The 18,507-nt window shown below is 41.1% G+C and overlaps 1 protein-coding gene and 1 pseudogene across 1 annotated transcript; one reads left to right on the top strand and one right to left on the bottom strand.

Moving 5' to 3' along the window:
• Positions 1-6,904: 6,904 nt before the first annotated feature.
• Positions 6,905-13,363, top strand: LOC105105407 (olfactory receptor 7A17). Its single transcript, XM_064479871.1, has 3 exons — positions 6,905-7,403; positions 10,341-10,349; positions 12,435-13,363. The coding sequence occupies exons 1-3, from the start codon at positions 6,905-6,907 to the stop codon at positions 13,361-13,363; spliced, it is 1,437 nt and encodes a 478-aa protein (XP_064335941.1).
• Positions 13,364-14,965: 1,602 nt separating this feature from the next.
• On the bottom strand, positions 14,966-15,310 carry LOC105105398 (large ribosomal subunit protein P1-like; annotated as a pseudogene).
• Between the last annotated feature and the right edge of the window lie 3,197 nt (positions 15,311-18,507).

The raw sequence follows: 18,507 nt of genomic DNA, 5'->3' as shown, positions 1-18,507 counted from the left end.
CGCAGTTTCTGAGCATGCAAGGGTATCACAATGGAATTTCTGAAGATCTGGGCTCTATTCTCTCTGCTTCCCCCAGTGGAAGACAAATAAGGACTGAGGGGCAGAGACCAAGAGCTAAGCCCGGGACTCAGGGCCAGACTGATACCTGGTGGCACAAGGGCATTTCCTCCCGACCTGGGACAGGTGAACCAGAGGGAAAGAGTGCAATTGGATTATTGGGAGCTGAACCCCCCTGCATCTCACTAAATAAGCTGCTGCTCTGTGTGTTTCTGGAGAGCTCCCCACTCCAGGGTCAGGGGAGTGATCTGCTTCGCCTGTCTGTCCACTGGGAGCAGAGTTGGAGCCACATGTAGGATCTGTCCTCCCCCATCCCCATGTTCTCCAGCCCCACCCCACAGCCCTCACTGAGCCCTTTTCTTCCTAAAGCAATTCTCCTCTTGGGTGTGGCCTCCAGGGTACTCAGCTTCCCTAGGGAACATCTCACTCTATCTCCAGTTTCCTTAGAAGTCTAAAGATTAAAAAATATCTTTGGTCAAGTCTTGCTTAAGATCCCTGGGGACACCTGTGGATCATCCTTTGGAACAAATATCAAAGCAGTGGAGAGGTGAGGGAGATGGGAGGGCAAGCTTTCCAAAGAGTCACCTGAGTGACAGGGCAATGATCTTCACCATGGCCCAGGCCCAGACAGGCATGAGGTACCCTGACCTGGTGTCTGGAAAGAGTGAGCCTGAGGTCAGGAGTAACTGAGTGATGGGGGTGTCAGGACCTTTACAGAACCCTGTGGTCTGCTGTGCAGTCAGCCTGGCAGATGCCCCCTTGTTCATTTAACATTCGACATCTAAACCCTTTTTGAGCACCTTCCACATTCGATGGTGTGATACACAAGACATGAGGATCCTGCCCTCACGGCATTCCCTCCTAGTTGTGGGTGAGGTTATGCAAGGAGACAAAGGATAAACAGGTAAACAGATAACGATGCATATGGTTAAAAAAAATAGGCCTCTGTCCTGGAGCAAGCCTGGGGGCTTCTCAGAGGAGGTGACATCTGGAGCTAAGATAGAAATGTTGAGAAAAGGCCAACCAACCAAAAGGCTAAAGGAAAAAGCGTACCTGGCACTTGTGGGAGAGGAGAGCACATGTGCAAAGGCCCTGAGGCAGGAACTGATTTAATATACTGGAGTCACAGGCATGTGTTGTGAAAGCATAGTGGCCAATGTGGAAATAGTGTGAGATGGGTGTGGTCAAAAATCAGGGCTCTGGCTGTTCAGGGCTTTTAACTTGCTTTTTCTTTTGTATTGCAATAAAATAGACATATATACATAATAAAATATACATGTATCATGTATATTTGTGATGTACATGTGACATAAAAGTTACCACTTTAACCAATTTTTAGTGCACAGTCTGTGGCATTAGGAACATTCAGACGGCTGTGCAACCATCACCACCATCCAACTTCAGAACTCTTTCATCTTCCCCAACTAAAATGCTACATCCATTAAATACCTCCCCATTCCCCCTCTTCCAGCCCCCTGGCAACCACCATTCTACTTTGTGTTTCTATGAATTCTGCCAACCTAGGAGCTTCATACAAGAGGAATTATACAACATCTGTCCTTTTGTGAGCACCTTATTTCACTGAACATAATGTCTTCAAGGTTCATCCATGTTGTAGCACGTGTCAGAAGTTCCTGACTTTCTAAGACTGAATAATACTCCATCATATGTACACACCACATTTTGTTTACCCGTTCATATGTTGTTGGATATTTGGGATCCTTCCACCTTTTGGCTGTTGTGAATAATGCTGCTACGAACATGGGTGTACAACCAACAGAAGTTTTAAAACCATTTTTTAAACAGATCTGAGCTTCTAACTTTGGTGGGTCATAAAATGATACAGATTCTTGCACACGAAATAAAGAAAAAATTTTTTGATCGATGACAATTTTTTTTTAGTTATGAAAATTTTGTTTGACAATCATTAACAAAACCTAAAAGGAGTTTAAGATGTGAAATATCTTCAGTTAAGCCACTGAACAATAAAGAGCTTTCATATAATATCAGAAAATAATTCAAAATTTGAAAAAGTGCTAATACCTTTCTTAACTGAATCCTGCAGTATAAGAAACCCTGTCCAATTAATGTTTAGATGTACTTTCGATGTCTCAAAAGATTTTTCAAATTTATTAAGAAATGAGTTCAATTCATAGCCTAAAAATATGAATATTTGGCATAGACTTTTTTCAGTATATATATTTACTGAATTATAGTCAGTTTACAATGTTATCTGAATTTTGGGTGTACAGCATAATGTTTCAGTCATACATGAACATGCATATATTCATTTTCACACTCTTTTCACCATAAATTACAAGATATTGAATACAGTATGAACTTGTTGTTTACCTACTATTATATATATTAATTTAGTATCTGCAAATTGGCATAGACATTTTTGAATCTTGCCATAATGAATTTGCTGCTAAGACTATTTACTAAAAGGGATGAAGACATTCCCTATATAATATTTTAAGTCTTGTATTTATAGTTCCAAAGGCTGTTGGACTATACCATTGAGATTACGTATGTTTGTCAAGTGATACACGTGTGTTAGAAAACTATTCATTTAATGATGTCTTACTTGGTGATAGGAAATTATTTTTACTTACTAACCTCTGTTAATAACACATATTTCTTTGATTTTATTGCTTTAGATCTAATGTACTCAACTAAAGATGACAGATTACTTATAATTAAGAAAAAAGAACATAAAAAAGAATATTTACATGTATAACTGTATCACTATGCTGTACACCAGAAATGAATACAACATTGTAAATCAACTATACTTCAATTTAGAAAAAGAATAATTTATAAAATAAGTGAGTCATTAGCTTAGAAATGTATCACAGAACTCCAGTTTTTATGGTAAATGATACAGTACCAATTTCATTTCCTCCAATCAACAGGAGCATTTCCTTCACCATTTAAATATTTCCTCACATCCAAAATGAAAAAACACACCTTATGGGACTACTCTCTCTCTTTCTCTTCATAATCAAAGTTCTTGGCAGAATGTTTTATACTTTTGAGGTCAATTTCCTCACTGGCATGTCACTCCCAAGCCCACTGAAAACAGACCCCTCCCTATCACTCTACCAAAATTGCTTTCTAGTGTTTTCCATGTCACTAAATCCAAGGGCTATTGTTCAGCCTTCATTACTTGACCCTGTAGTGTAGTAAAGCATAGCTGATGCCCCCTCTCTTCAAACAGGACTCACAATCATACAAATATTCAACACCACGGAGCCTACCCAGTCACTATCCAGTCACAAGGGATTCACTGAAGACAGATGTGTCTCTGTTTTCTTCGGTGTTACTTTGAGATCCTAAGTACTGTGGCTACAGGGAGATGGGTCTTTGCATCAGAGACCCAGTCCTGAGGGGAAACCTCTTTGCTCAAAGCCAAAGCAATAGTGATGAAAGCTCCTCCAAGAAGGAAGACGGCCTTGGTGGGAGAGAGACCCATCTGGCTCCAAAGAGACCTTCTGGAGACAGAAGTAGCACATATGGTTCTGTTTGCCCCTTGCTCTGCGGAGCTGAGTGACTTGAAGAGTCAAGCATCAGAAGAACAACTGATTTAATGAAGAGCGATGGGAAATCATCCCCGTGGGGCTTGAGAAACCGTAAATACTTCCCTAGCCTCCTCGCCTGTAGCTCAGTGATGGCTGACCAGGAAGAGACCACACCTGTGCCTCTCACAGACATGAGTGGGTGACGGGTTCCATATCCACGATTTCTTGGGAGAATCTGTCTTCAGCATCCAACAGTCAGAGGGGAAAGAGGCTACATAAATACTTCTTTAAGTAATTCCAGTCAAGTGGGTCACACTGTCCTAGTGAGTATTACGTATAAAAAGGAGAGTTGAAAAGGTGGTGGTTCCCTGAAGGTGGTAACGCAGTTGATAATGACGCATGACATTTTTTTAAAATTTCTGTAATTTACATCCCTGGCTATCTATGTCTTTTTAGATTCCATTACAGCTATTTTCTGTCACCTCCAGTACCCTCATTCTGGAAACTGGTGGCTTTCTCAGCATCAGTAGAAATTGGCGCTCTCTGGAGCATAATCTTAAAGAGTGTCTTATCCACCTGCTAATACCTTCCTTGTTATTTTCTACTATAGTAGTTCTCGAAGTGGGGTTCCTGGGGCAGCAGCATCAGGAACCCCAGGAGCCTGTCAGAAAATGCAGATTCTCCGGCCCCACCCAATAATGCTGTCAGGAACTCAGGGGAGGAGACCCAACAGTCTGAACAAGCCCTCTAAGTGATTCTCATGCAAGCTGTAACTGGAATCTCTGCTCCAGCAAAGCATCTGCTTCTCCTCCCTGGCCCATCACCACTTGGTTTCTACTAGGTTGTACACACTCTTTGATTCCACATATAGGCACTGAATGCCCACTCTGTGCCAGGTGTACCTATGTTATCATTGCAATTGTGAACAGATCTTTTTTTCTTTTATCTTTCCTAATGATTATTTGCATAAATAAGAAAGTTGATGACAGTGACTACTTCTAATTATATTTAAGTTGCCCTTCTTAAGTGTTTGATGCAGGAAATCATATCCACAGCTGATAGTGACCTATTCTGTTTTTGATTTCCCACTATTACATCCCATTTACATTGCTTGTCTTACAGTTTCTTTTGAATTATTAGAAACAATGTTAAACAGTTATAACAGCAGGCATAATTTCCCTTTTGTTTTTTTGTTTGTTTGCTGGTTTTTAAGTTTTTAATGATGAATCTTGTTTTAACAGCTACTCTGTATCACCTTTTGATAGTATCCTTCTGTTCTATGTGACTGAAATTTTACTCTGTTCCCTTTCTGTCAATGACTGCTCAATTCTATTAAATGTATTTTAGTTTATGTTGAAAATATGATTTTCTGCATTGATCTACTGATGTGAATACTGTTACCTGACTTTCTAACTGTAATTTTTTTGCACTATTCAGATGGTCACTAAATTCATAATGGAGCATGTTATTGTATCAAACAGATAACTTCATATCACTCCTTTTTCAAGTTGTTGTGTCTACAGTCAATGTGAGATTAATTTGTAGATTTCTAGTTTCTGTTATATATGATCATTTTTGGTTTTAACCTTCATTCAACTTTCTGTGCTCTTTTGAGAACAAAGCATCTTTGGGATATAAAGCTAAGTAAATTTTATAATGTGATCTAATCTTGTATGGTTTATGATTCAGTGGTTAGGGGGATAAGTCAATTCCATGAGTAAATGCAAAAATATAACTATGATTTGTGCAGTGAAGAAAAATACAGGGGAGAAGGGCTATAAAGGCATGGACTAGGGAGACTGCAATGACTGGGTGGGCAGGGAGGATGGGGAGGGAAGGCTTCTTTGAGGAAGTGATGTTTCATCCGAGAGATAAAGACAGGAATTATCACAGGAACCTAAGGCACAGAGGATGCCAGCAGGAAGGGTAGTACTTGCACAGGCAGGGCTGGGGTACGAATCCTAGCACTTTTAGGACTCCTAAGAAGGCAAAAGTGTTGTAGCTTTGAGAGTGAAAGGCTAGTGTGGTCCTTAATACGACTGGGAGTTTGGGAAGAATAGTGTGTACGGGCAAACCTGGAAAGGGTGTTAAAAGAAAGAAATGCAGACAAACCTCCCTTGTGAGTACTGAGGCAAAGATCCTCGGATCAAAGCACCTTCCAGAGCAGATGCGTCTGCTTCTGCCTGGGACCTGGGGTGTCGTTCATCCAGGATCACTAGAGACTAAATTCCTCGGGCTGAGGTTCCAGCCGAGTGCCTGTGGGCTCCACATCCGTGAGTGGTCACCTCAGCTGCAGCGTTCTGTGAAGTCGGACTCCTCTGACTACATCTCCTGGATGGATTTTCTTCTTCTTCTCTACCCTGTACTACTGGGCATTGTACAGAAGTTCTTTTTAACTTTTAATTTTACCCTCATCTCAGATTTACAGAAAAGTTGAAAGAACAGCATAAATAGTTTCTAAGTACATCCCTTACTGGAGCCCCCAAGTGTTAACATTTTATCATCTTTACTTTATTATTTATCCGTTTTCATCTCTTCCTTGTCTGTGTGCATGTGTGCGTGTGTGTGTGTGAAAATTTTTAGAACTACTTGAGAGTAGGGTACACAGCGTATATGGGATCTCTTTACCTCTAAATCTTCAGTATCAAAATCATGAAATCTGCATTGATATACCATTACCAATTTTATAGAACTCATGCTTATTTTGACAATTAACCTAATCATTCCACCTATGGCAAAAGAGCATCGAGATCACATATTAAATTTGGTGGACATGTCTCTCTAGCCTCCTTTAATCCAGAACAATTCCTAGACTTTCTTTGAACTTGATGGCACTGACACTTTTGACAGGTACAGGACAGAAATCGTGTAGAATGTCCTTCAATTTGGGTTTGTCTGCTCCTCCCTAGTCTTTAGATGGAAGTCCTGCACCTTTGGCAGGAACCCAAAGGAGCAGGATTTCAGTCCCATGGAAGCAACATTATATCTACCATGTCGATTTATCCTGTTATGAAGCACCTTAACCATCTGACAGGGTTGTTATAAAACGGACGCTTAAGATAAGCAGTCGGGAATTCTAGACTCCATTCTGTAGGATTCCATTTTGGTTTTGCAGTCATGAAATGGATACCTAAGGTGAGAGGCTGGGATAAGCCACTCTATTTCTTGGGATTCTATTTTTGAGTGAAAGGAGACCCAACTCTTAGACAGACTGACTTCATAAACAACTAGAGTGAAAGGCATGGCCGACACTCCCAGTATTTGGAGGATGCCCATCTGCTGCTAATTCCTATTCTGGTATCTTTCTTCATAGATATATCAGCTATATGGAAGCAGAAAACCGAACAGGCATTTTAGAGTTCATCCTCCTTGGTTTCTCTGAAAACCCAGAACTGAAGCCCCTCATATTTTGGCTCTTCCTATTGATGTACCTGGTCACTGTGCTTGGGAACCTCCTGATCATTCTGGCCATCATCTCTGACTCCCACCTCCACACCCCCATGTACTTCTTCCTCTCCAATCTGTCCTTGGTGGACATCTGTTTCAGCACCACCACAGTCCCCAGGGTGCTGCTGAGCATCCACACAGAGAACAAAGCCATCTCCTACATGCACTGCCTCACCCAGGTATATTTTACCATGTTTTTTCCTATTCTGGACACTATGCTCCTGACGGCAATGGCCTATGACCGCTTTGTGGCCATCTGTCACCCCCTGCACTACACAGTCATCATGAACCTGCGTCTCTGTGCCCTGCTGGTTTTTATCACCTGGTTCATTGGTGTGACGACCTCCCTCCTTCATATCTCTCTGATGATGCGTCTGACCTTCTGTTGGGATCTAGAAATCCCACATTTCTTCTGTGAGCTGACACAGATTCTCCGGCTGGCCTGCTCTGACACCTTCCTGAACAGCACACTGATCTATGTCATGACTGGGGTGCTGGGTGTCTCCCCCCTCACTGGGATCCTTTTCTCCTATTCACGAATTGCTTTATCCATAAGGAAGATGACCTCATCTGGGGGAAAGCAGAAACAACCTGCGGGTCTCACCTCTCAGTTGTTTCTTTATTTTATGGGACAGGTGTGGGGGTCTACTTCACTTCTGCAGTCACTCACTCCTCCCAGAAAGTCTCAGTGGCCTCAGTGATGTACACCGTGGTCACCCCCATGCTGAACCCCTTCGTCTACAGTCTAAGGAACACGGATGTGAAGGGGGCCCTTAGAAGACTCCTCAGCCAAGCAACCTCCTGCCTGCGATAGACCCACTGGCTCCATGATGAAGTTTTGTGGCTACTAGTGGAAAAAATACTTTATTCTGAATTCCTTACTCTTGCAATTCTCAAACCATCTTGTTTTTCCTCACTCAATTCTGGAAGACCTGTCATTTTGCTCTCTCCTAGTTTTTAACACACGTTTAAATGGCTAACCTAGTAATTTCTGTGATGACCTTTCTGCCCTATCTGCTGTCCAAAAAGGATGTCTTTGGTCTTCTTTCTTACTTCCATACTGGTGAGTTCTGAAGTTCCATTTGAAATTTACTATAGTTTTGTTATCTCAAATATTGGCGTAGCATGCTCAAACTACTGATTGTTCACCTTAATTTGTTTCTACGTGTTTGATTGTGGATCTGTGTTGTTTACGTGTGTATCACCAACAGTGTTTTTTTTTTTTTACTGGATAAAGTATGATTAAAAGATGTATGAAAATAGAGTTGTTTGCTTATTATATCTTAAGCCTATGCTAACTGCTCTCTGTTATCTTATGTAATCTTCCCAATAAGAATGATTCCTGTGTCCATTTTAGAGATGAGAAAATTGAGACACTAAGAGCTAACAAGACAAAACACACACAACAAATACTGCCCCAAAGTTACAGAGGGACCACGTGACAAAACGCATTCAAAACCAGAACTCTGACCCTGAACACATATTCCTCCCTAATAGGCTTCACAGTTTGCCATATGGATTTGACACTGCGTGCATCTCTAGCATGGATTTTACTGCTGATTGACAATATTCTGGTCATCCTTTCCTACTGTATACCCAAGAGAATTGCATTGTTTTCCCTCCCTTAAAATTAAAGGAGGCAATATGTTTTTGATCTAGCTGATTAAATATGAGCGGAAATGATGTATCACTTCTTAGCTAAATAGTTTACGAGCTGGTACATTATTCTCCATTTTCACTCTTCCCTTGATATGACTACTATGGGATGAAGATATTATAAAATCAAAATAGTCTAGAAGTCTGACTAATACATGGAGGACTCTCCTAGGCAGCTGACCAAGTGGCTGCTTTTCATGAAAGAGAAATAAGATTTTGTCTCATTAAATCAGTAATGCTTTAGTTCTGTTACATACACTGTCACTGTGATAGCAACACAACTTGTTTAAATTCCAAGGTTGGAAAATCAAATTTGAGGGTTTATCTAGTATGATGATTTTTACTACTGCGCTAAGAGAAATTCTGAGATCTTTTATCATTCCTTTGTGATCATTCTTTCTTAAGAACTTAATTCAGATTCATGTTACTACTTACATATGTATGCATATATGCACAAAGACACACATATGTTCACCTCTCCATGGCCCACATTCTAAAAGAGGAGAATTAATTCATTATCATGCTAGAAATACTCTTTCAGTAGGAGGTGAGCCCCTTCGCAGTTGCAATCCCTTCTACAGCAGCCCTGGAGTCCTCTGTAACTTAAAATAGGACTGACACTGTCCACTTGAGAGCCTTTAGAGGTCTCACTGATACCACACTAACCAGACCCCTTAGGAATGCTGGTTCAGTTCATGTGAGGGGGGGGGCTTATCCTCTCTCCCTCGTTCTGGGTTCATGGCCAGGGCCCTGATCTTCCTAATCAGCTGCCCACCATCTCTGGAGCTGCCTCAGAGTCCATCTCTGTGCGGTCCAACATGGTAGTCACTAATGTGACTATTAAGCACATTTCAAGTGTTCACTGACCCATGTGCCTAGTACCATACTGGACAGTGCAGATATAAAACATTCTCATTATCACATAAAGTTCCATTGGACAGCACTTGTGTACCCCACTGTGGGGAAATAACATTTACCTGGATTTCTCAGTGCTCCTACAAAGAGCCCTAGCCTCCAAGACACTGAAATGTGCATGAAATAAAGAGAGGGAACATCGCTTTCACTTCCCCACAAATGTTTTGCTCTTGTTACATGAATGAGCCAAAGATGGCCCCTGTGTATTGGCCTTTAGGGTGCTTACAGCTTCATTGTAGGTTACGAATCTTCAGTGCAAAAGCCTGCCGGTACTAAACTTAAATTTTCAAACATTCAGTTTTTAAAAATAGTCAGGGGTGGGGAGTGGGTGGCAAATATAGCTCAGTGGTAGAGTACATGCTTAGCATGCACAAGGTCCTAGGTTCAATCCCCAGTACCTCTATCAAAAACAAACAAAACCAGAAAAGAAATATCTTTAAAAAACAGTCCAAACAATCACATTTTAAGCCACTTAGACCTGCCTGCTTTGCAAACCCTGAAAAACCTCACTGGACAGCTATTACCTATTGATAAGATAAGGGCCTTGTAGTTTTAAGGCCCCAAGCTGCTACAGCCCTTCCCTTCCAGAGCTCTCTAACCCAATGGCCACCTTGTGATGTTGTACAATAGCACCTACACACAGAAACCCCCTCTTTGAACCCATCTTCTCCAGGAGACCCCTCCTGTAGCCTTTAGACAGACTCCTGCTAGGAAGAACTTCCCTCAAATGCAAACTTGTCAAGGTGTCACCCAGTAAAAGCATGTATGATGATCCCTCAAAGTCGCATTTTTTCTCTAGACCACCCCCCAAATCCCCACAGCTCTTCACACAACATGAGAATTAGATTTGTAGCCTTTTTTTTTCAGTTAATTGCTTTCATCCAAAAGGATACTAAAACTTCTTTTATCTCCTAAAGAATCCCAAATGGTTACAGCTTGCACAGGATCCCTAAGATAAGCACTAGGGTACCAAAGGGTACCAGAAGACTGCAATACTATCTCCTTAGGATGTCAAAAGGGATGAAGTCCATAACAGATGGTTATGCAGATCTGAGAAAACCTGGCAGTCAGTGAGGTATTCTGGTGCACAGGCTGATCTCTTGAGGGGTCCCACATTGGGCAGAAAAGACCAGGCCCTATAACCCCAGGAAGAGCATGGCCTTAAAAGCTCAAGCAGATCCTAAAAGTGGTAACAGCTGGAGGCTGAAACCGAATGACAAGTCCTTTCTTGAAAAGAGATCCAGGAATCAGGCTTCACTGGGTGCCATATAAGTCTTGCACCTCCTTGGTTAGGTTTATTCCTAAGTATTTTATTTTTTGATGTGATTTTAAAAGAAAACATGCATTTTAAATTTTAAAAATTAGAAAATAAAATTAGAACACATTATCACTACAAGTAAGTAAGTGAAAATGCTTTATAGGTTAAACTTATAAAAAATGGATGCAAAGGACTATAAAGCAATTTTCTATCTATTCTAAAGTCAGGCATCTGGTCCAATCCCAACTCTGCCATTTACAGCATATGACTGTAGTAAATTAGTCATTTTCTCTACTGTTATTCATACCTAAAACAGACATAATAACCCTTCTGTTAGGGTTATCATTAAATGAATAATAATAAACAGCGTGGTATTAACTGATAGTTTTGTTAATAAGTTTTATTCACAGTGTTATTATAGTCATATCTGACAGGGCAAATCTTTGATTTAGGGTACTGTTAGAGACTTAGCAGGCCGTATACAATTGCTATTTAAGTATTCTGACTGGCAAAGAACATTAGTCCAGAGTCTAATGGGATATTTTTCAGAGACAATCCTGAACTGTGACATCATTATCTAAGGAAAGGAGAGCTCCCAATGTGAAGGAAAGCATGACTGCCCCCAAATCTCCCACGTGGGAATATAATTGCCAAGCACGGCTTCCATTTTACTATGGATCTCTCTCCCAAGGGGCAAAGGTGTTTAGAAACAGAGTAACAATAGGAGCATATATTTAATTAAGAGCTCTGGGGATTCAACCATGGATGTCTCTAAAAGGATAAATGCCCCTTATCTGTCCCTTTGCTCCCAGCTCACTGACCCCCGGCCACGAAGAATATTGTCTTGCTGACCCAAGGTCTATTTGGATTCCATAACAAGAGCTATCTCTGGAGACCTCTCACCATCCATCCTTCCAAGATCTTCTTCCGTGCTACAATCTGGTTGATCCATCTGGGCTTAGTAAGTGCTTTTAGAAAGAGGGCTGTGTATACATGCACATGTAAAAGGCTTTTCCCAGCAGTCAAATAATTCCAGGAACATGGACATAAGTAGGAGCTAAGAGAGGAGAGCCTAGTTAAAAATTCCTGAAGATTTTAGGTTTGCAGCTCCTGAAAGGACTCTAGACTCTGAATCAGATGATGGTGATGACAGCAGATATGCTCATCTTATTTATAATCTTAATGGTCATCTGACTACCATTTCAGTGCTTGGTATGAAGAAGGAAGAATGTTCAAACCATTGATGTGCTACATCTGAAATGAGGTGAAGCTGAGCAGGACACCACAAAGGTTGATGGTATATTGATTCAGATCTTGAAGGCAATGACTAATATGTGATAAAGGTCAGGAGAGAGGAATAGATTTTCCCCCAAATCTTCTGTACAAGATAATGGTGTTTGTAATCCTCTAGGTGAATGAATTTCAGATTGTTACTCAAAAATGTGGGTTCCTCTGTTTATGTTGGGGGGAGGGTCATTGGGAGGATAAAAATATTTTTGTATTTGGGAACTCCTGTTGTTTGCTTTCATTAGCACTGCTTTGTCGGTTACCTGGGAGAATGATCAGCTACACGGATGCAGGAAACCAAACACGTGTCTCAGAATTCCTCCTCTTGGGACTCTCAGATGAGCCAGAACTGCAGCCCCTCCTCTTCGGGCTGTTCCTGTCCATGTACCTGGTCACCGTGCTTGGGAACCTTCTAATCATCCTGGCTGTCAGCTCTGACTCTCACCTCCACACCCCCATGTACTTTCTCCTTTCCCACCTGTCTTTTTCTGATATTTGTTTCAATTCCACCATAGTTCCAAAAATGCTGGTGAACATCCAGACAGAGAACAAAGCCATCAGCTATGCATGCTGCATCATACAGATGTATTTTTTCTCAGTTTTTGTGTGTCTGGACAGCTTACTCTTATTGGCGATGGCCTATGACCGGTTTGTGGCCATCTGCCACCCCCTGCACTACACGGTCATAATGAACCCCCAGCTCTGTGGTCTGCTGGCTCTCATCTCCTGGTCTCTCAGTGTCCTAGTGTCTCTCCTCCACAGTCTCATGGTATTGCATCTCTCGTTCTGCATGCAAACAGAAATCCCGCACTTCTTCTGTGAATTGGTTGAGGTGCTCAAGTCTGCCTGTTCTGATGCTCTCAGCAACTACATTGCACTGTATTCTGTGAGTGGTCTGCTAGGTTTTATTCCACTGACTGGGATCCTTTTCTCTTACTGTAAGATTATTTCCTCCATACTGAAAATGTCCTCAGTGGAGGGTAAGTCCAGAGCTTTTTCCACCTGTAGGTCTCACCTAACAGTCATTTCCTTATTCTGCGGGACAGGGTTAGGAGTGTGTCTCAGTTCTGCCTCTTCCTCCTCCTCCGCAAGGAAGGCAACTGCCTCAGTGATGTACACTGTGGTCACCCCCATGCTGAACCCCTTCATCTACAGCCTGAGGAACAGGGACCTGAATGGGGCCCTGAGGAAACTGGCCAGCAGGTCTTTCTTCTCTCTGTGATGAGCCATGGGTGCTGGGACTAGAGAATTACTGATAAGCAAGGATCAAAGCTCTGACAGTCAGAAATACCAGTCTGACTTCTTCGAGCATATGTCTTATCCCTCTTTTTCTGAAATTCATCACTTGGGTTTCTTCTGAGTTTATACACCCATGAGCAACCACTTCCCAAGAACTTCCTTTAGTGTCATTTATCTCCTCTTTCCTGTGCAGAAATGTTCGTCCTTTGCCTCCTCCTCATTACCATTAGACGTATCAAGATAATCATCTATTCATCTACTAGATGATGGCCAGACTGAAAATACCATATCCACAATGGATGGCTAGACAGAAAATACCAAGAGCCAGCAAGGACTTGAAACAATGAGAACATTCAAACACTGCTAGTCGAAGTATAAATGGATGCAATTACTTTGGCACGTCTACCAAATCTAAACATACTCCTGTCCTACAGCATAGCTCTCCCACTCTTAGGTATATACTTGACAGAAATGAATGCTTAAAAGGTTTACAGCAGTGGTTTTTATGACAGCACCAAACTGAAAATAATTCAAATGCCCATTGCTGGTAGAATGGATAAATAAACTATGGTATACCAAAATACAGAAAGCTCCATGCCAGTATAAAAAGAACAGATTACTGCTATGCACTACGTATGACAACAGAGACAAATCTCAAAGACAATTCTGAGTGACATGAAAATATATATATTAGATTCCACTTACATGAAATTTAAGAGCAGGCAAAACCACTGATGAAGATAAGAGTCAGAACAGTGGGCACCTTGGTGAGGGGAGGTATTGACTGGGAAAGGGCATGAAGACACTTTCTGGGTGATGGACATGTTTTGTATCTTGATCTACTAGGTAAGTAGCTGCATGAGTGTAATACATCAGAAAAGTTCTTCATGTGTTTAAGATCCATGCATATTACTGTATCATACCTCAATTAAAATAAAACTGGGACACTGCCAATTATAGAAAGGACTGACATGGTGCTCACAGAAAGCTGTGTCTTCAAATATTAACATACGTCATTCAAAATTTAGGTTTACTTTCCTAGATGAAGTCTAGGAAGAAAAAAAGGTATACAATTCTCAGGGAGGAAATAAAATTCACTCATTTGCCTAAACACCTTTGCTTATATTGATAAGAAACTATCTGAAACCTCTTATTTAGACTTCTTCTAGTCCTGTTCTTCACTAATTTACTCTCTTCGCTACTGTTTACTAAAAATCTAGACTGTGTGCTTCCTGGAAACCAAGATTGGTATTTGGCAAACTTTGGTCTGACTGTGTATAGCAAGTCTATAATACAGTGTAGGCACTCAAATATTTGTTAAATGAATGAAACCAAATTTGGAAATAAGTTTGGATTAACAGGGTTTTTTATACTTTTAAAATTTATTTTTTAATGGAGGTGCTGGGGATTGAAGCCAGGAACTCGTGCATGCTAAGCACACACTCTACCAGTGAGCTAGACCCTCTCCCCGGGACTAACAGGTTATAGAACCTTATAGCTGGGAAAGTCCTTTGTGTCATTCATGGAACTTCATAAGTTTTTTTTTAAGAGCTCAGCTTTTTATTCAATGTGTTACTATAGAGGTTTAGTCAAAAAGACCAAAGCCCACGTCATCATCAGACTCCTCGGATTCTTCTTTCTTTGCTTCCACTTTCTTCTCCTCAGCTGGGGCAGCAGTGGTGGAGGTGGCAGGACCTCCTGCTGGTGCAGCACCAGCTGCTCAGGCAAGCCCACCAGTCCCTATGTCGCAGGTGAGGCTCCCGATGTTGACATTGGCCAGAGCCTTTGCAAATAAGCCTGGGCAGAAAGGTTCAACATTTACATCAGCTGCTTTAATGAGGGCTTTGATCTTATCATCCGTGACCATCACCTCATCATTGTGCAGGATGAGGGCTGAGTAGATGCAGGAGAGCTAGGAGACCAAGGCCATGGTGCAGGAGAGCTCATAAGTTGTTTTTTTTTTTTTTTTTTTAATGAGAGGGTGGATTTCCTTGAGCAAGAGTGAATTTCCAGTGGATTCACTGATGGCAAGAGCTGCTTTGGGGAAGAAAAATGAATCTGTTCTGTGAGTGCCTTATAGAATTTATTTTATATTGTAGTTCACTCTGGAAATAAATGCAGCAGTGATCTTTATAGCAGCCCTTCACATCCTCGATGGAAGCTCTCATTTCCCCATTAGTACTTGTTATGGTCTGAGTATTTGTGTCCCCGTAACATTCATGTCAAAACCCTATCCTGCAATGTGATTGTATCAGGAGGTAGGGCTTTCAGGAGGTAATTAAGATTAGATGAAGTCACAAGGATGGAGACCTTACGATTGGGTTCATTCTTTTCTGAGAGTCATGAGAAAGCTTGTCTTTTCTCTCTGCTTTCTGCCCTGTGAGAATAAAATGAGAAGTGGACCGTCTGTAACCCATAAGACAGTCTATAACTTGGAAGACAGTCTTCACCAGAACTTGATCATTCTGGCACCCTGATCTCAGACTTCCAGCCTCCAGAACCATGAGAAGTACATTTCTGTTATAAGCCCCCCAGTTTATGCTGTTTTGTTACAGCAGTCCAAACTAAGACTGCACTCTTCAAGTAAATGGAAGAATTTGTGTAACACATCCATTTTACAATACAATTTCCCAAATAACCAATATCCTCTCTGTACACTCTGATCTGTCAGGAAAGAAAATGGGTAATGGGCTTTACCTCTAGAATAATGAGACTGGGACAGTCAGGTATTTATTTCGTCTATATAGTGAAGTCCCTGTACTTCGAAGGTGCTTTAGTTTCTACTGAAACCAGTCTTTTCCAGCTCTTGCTGTTTCCTTCTTTCCTTGGAATCTAGAGCCTTTTCCCAATAAGAGTATTTTCCCAGAGAATCTCCTCCTCGTCTCTGCTCTCTCCCACAATTGTAGGCTGCTATTCAATTTCCTGTGCCTGATCAGTTACTAACTACGCACTGTAGATTCATTTTGCACCATGTGTTGTCTGTTTTATTCCTAATATGACTGGATTTTTCTACGATATTCCATAACTATTTTTGCAGCAGATTCAACTTAACTGATAGGACTTACTAGTTCTGTTTGATTGTTGTCACTGTTTCACTTTAGTGTCCACAACATCATCAAGTATCATACATTACATCAAATAATGTAATTACTTTTGATTTTTGCCCTTTCCCTATTTCCTCCTATTAACAATTACTCATTCTTCCTCTCATGGCTCAATATTCGTATTTCAGAGAGGCCTCTTCCACCCACCTCCTCAGGGCAAATTGGTCCTCAATTCTGTTGCCTCTTTAATGAATTAGCAATCTCTAGGCATTAATAACACTGAAACTTCTATCATAAAGGACGCCAACATTTATTTTCAAACCTTACATTTGCCTTTCAGTTTTTACAAATTTGATTTATAGAAGCTTTGAATATTTTAAATCCAATCTATCAATCTTGTTTTGCAATTAATTCCAGAGATTTTTTTAGTGCAACACATCCTCACTTGCAAGCATGAACACGTGAGCCTACACTCTCATACGTGATTTGTAATTTATTTTAATGGTTTTGTGATCTTGTTTCCTCCTCTTTTCTATGTAGTTCATATGCTTTCCCCTCTTCTTGGAAGAATCCACCTGGCAGGCAGTCTCTGAAAGGGAGCCACAGGGATTGTCATTAATTAAAAGTGCTGCATGGAGGGCAAAAGAGGTAAAAGACCTGTTGTGTTTGCAATGACCAGAGTTTCATCTTCGACGGCTACGCCTGTTTAAGGGGAATATTGATTAATGGGAGTCACGCAAGACAGAAGTTAAGACTAGAAGATCACAGTTATCAGGTGTCCACTGTATGTCACAAGAACCATGCTCCTCAATCGAGGAGCCCATTGTCTGTAATGGGCCATAGGCCTCAAAACTAAGTGGACACTGTGGGCCCCAAAGGCAGGATGTTGCAAATTTAAATCTCTTAGTTCTTCTTCTCCCCTAAAAGACATGCTCATTTCTTCTATTTCCAAAAGTGACTTCACTTTTGTTTTTGTGTTACATTTCTCCTCAGCAACTTCCTTGGTAATTCTCTTTTGACATTTCTTTCATATATGCCGCCTATAAAATTCCATGTTTGGTCAGCTTTTTTGCAGCCACCCTTATAATTTCTAACTTTAGATGTAAAGCACTTATCATATCAAGTGCTGACGTGGTTGCCACCAAATTTATCCTCCTGAATGTTGGTGCTCTTCACCCTCCTTTGGCTGTGTGCTTGTTTTCCCCGGAGGAAATGGGATGAAAATCATACAATAGTCATAACATAGTGCTTACCATAGCAGAACTGTGCTTGTTTCTTCCCATGTATGACTTCATATCATCTTGAAAAACATTTCTTTGAGATACTTTCTCTCATTCACCCCACTTTTCAAAAGAAGAGACTGAGACTGACTCAGACTATGACCTCAGACTATGACCTGGCTGGTTGACACCGATTCTGCCATCCTACTTTTCATAGGAAGAGAGATGTGGTTTTCAATTTCAAAGTAGGAATCTAGATTTGAAAGATGATTTGTTGATATGATTGATAGTAATATGCTGCCTAGGAAAGCTCAGATGTTGCTTCATTCTTTGTGATCGTCCTTCCTTCTTTCCTTTCTTCTGTTAGACCCTTACTTCCTATTATGGCAGTTTTAAGATACATTCTCTAAGATCCCAAGACATGTAACAATGAATACAATAGAATAAGAGTTGTTTTCTCACATGGTTTAATTTTTTTCTCTGGGACTCTCTGGAGGTTTCATCTGGAATGGTAGTTATGCATATGTGGAATGTTTGGAACTTGGCTCTCTTTTTGAGGAGACCGTTATTAGAGCTGATCGTGCTGTGAAGGATGGAGTAGTAGATGTTGTCAACATTCCTCCCACCATCCCTGGGATCCTCTCAAAATCTCCATTGCATGACTGCTGATAGCCAGCACCAGCTGAAACATACTTTGTCCAATATGTGGTGGCAGAAGTGACAGGGCATTATGCTCCATCAGAGACAGCCCATGACGGAGAGGTGTGGAGTATATCATGATAATGAAATCTGCCTGAAATTCCTTTCCTTGATGCCAAGATCATTTCAAGGCATATAATGAAAGTAAGTGGATATGGCCATCT

Source organism: Camelus dromedarius, chromosome 27 (genome assembly GCF_036321535.1).
Source record: "Camelus dromedarius isolate mCamDro1 chromosome 27, mCamDro1.pat, whole genome shotgun sequence".
Classification (NCBI taxonomy): Eukaryota; Metazoa; Chordata; class Mammalia; order Artiodactyla; family Camelidae; genus Camelus; species Camelus dromedarius.
The sequence above is the reverse complement of the archived record's forward strand: the minus strand, read 5'-3'. Positions and strand labels throughout refer to the sequence as shown.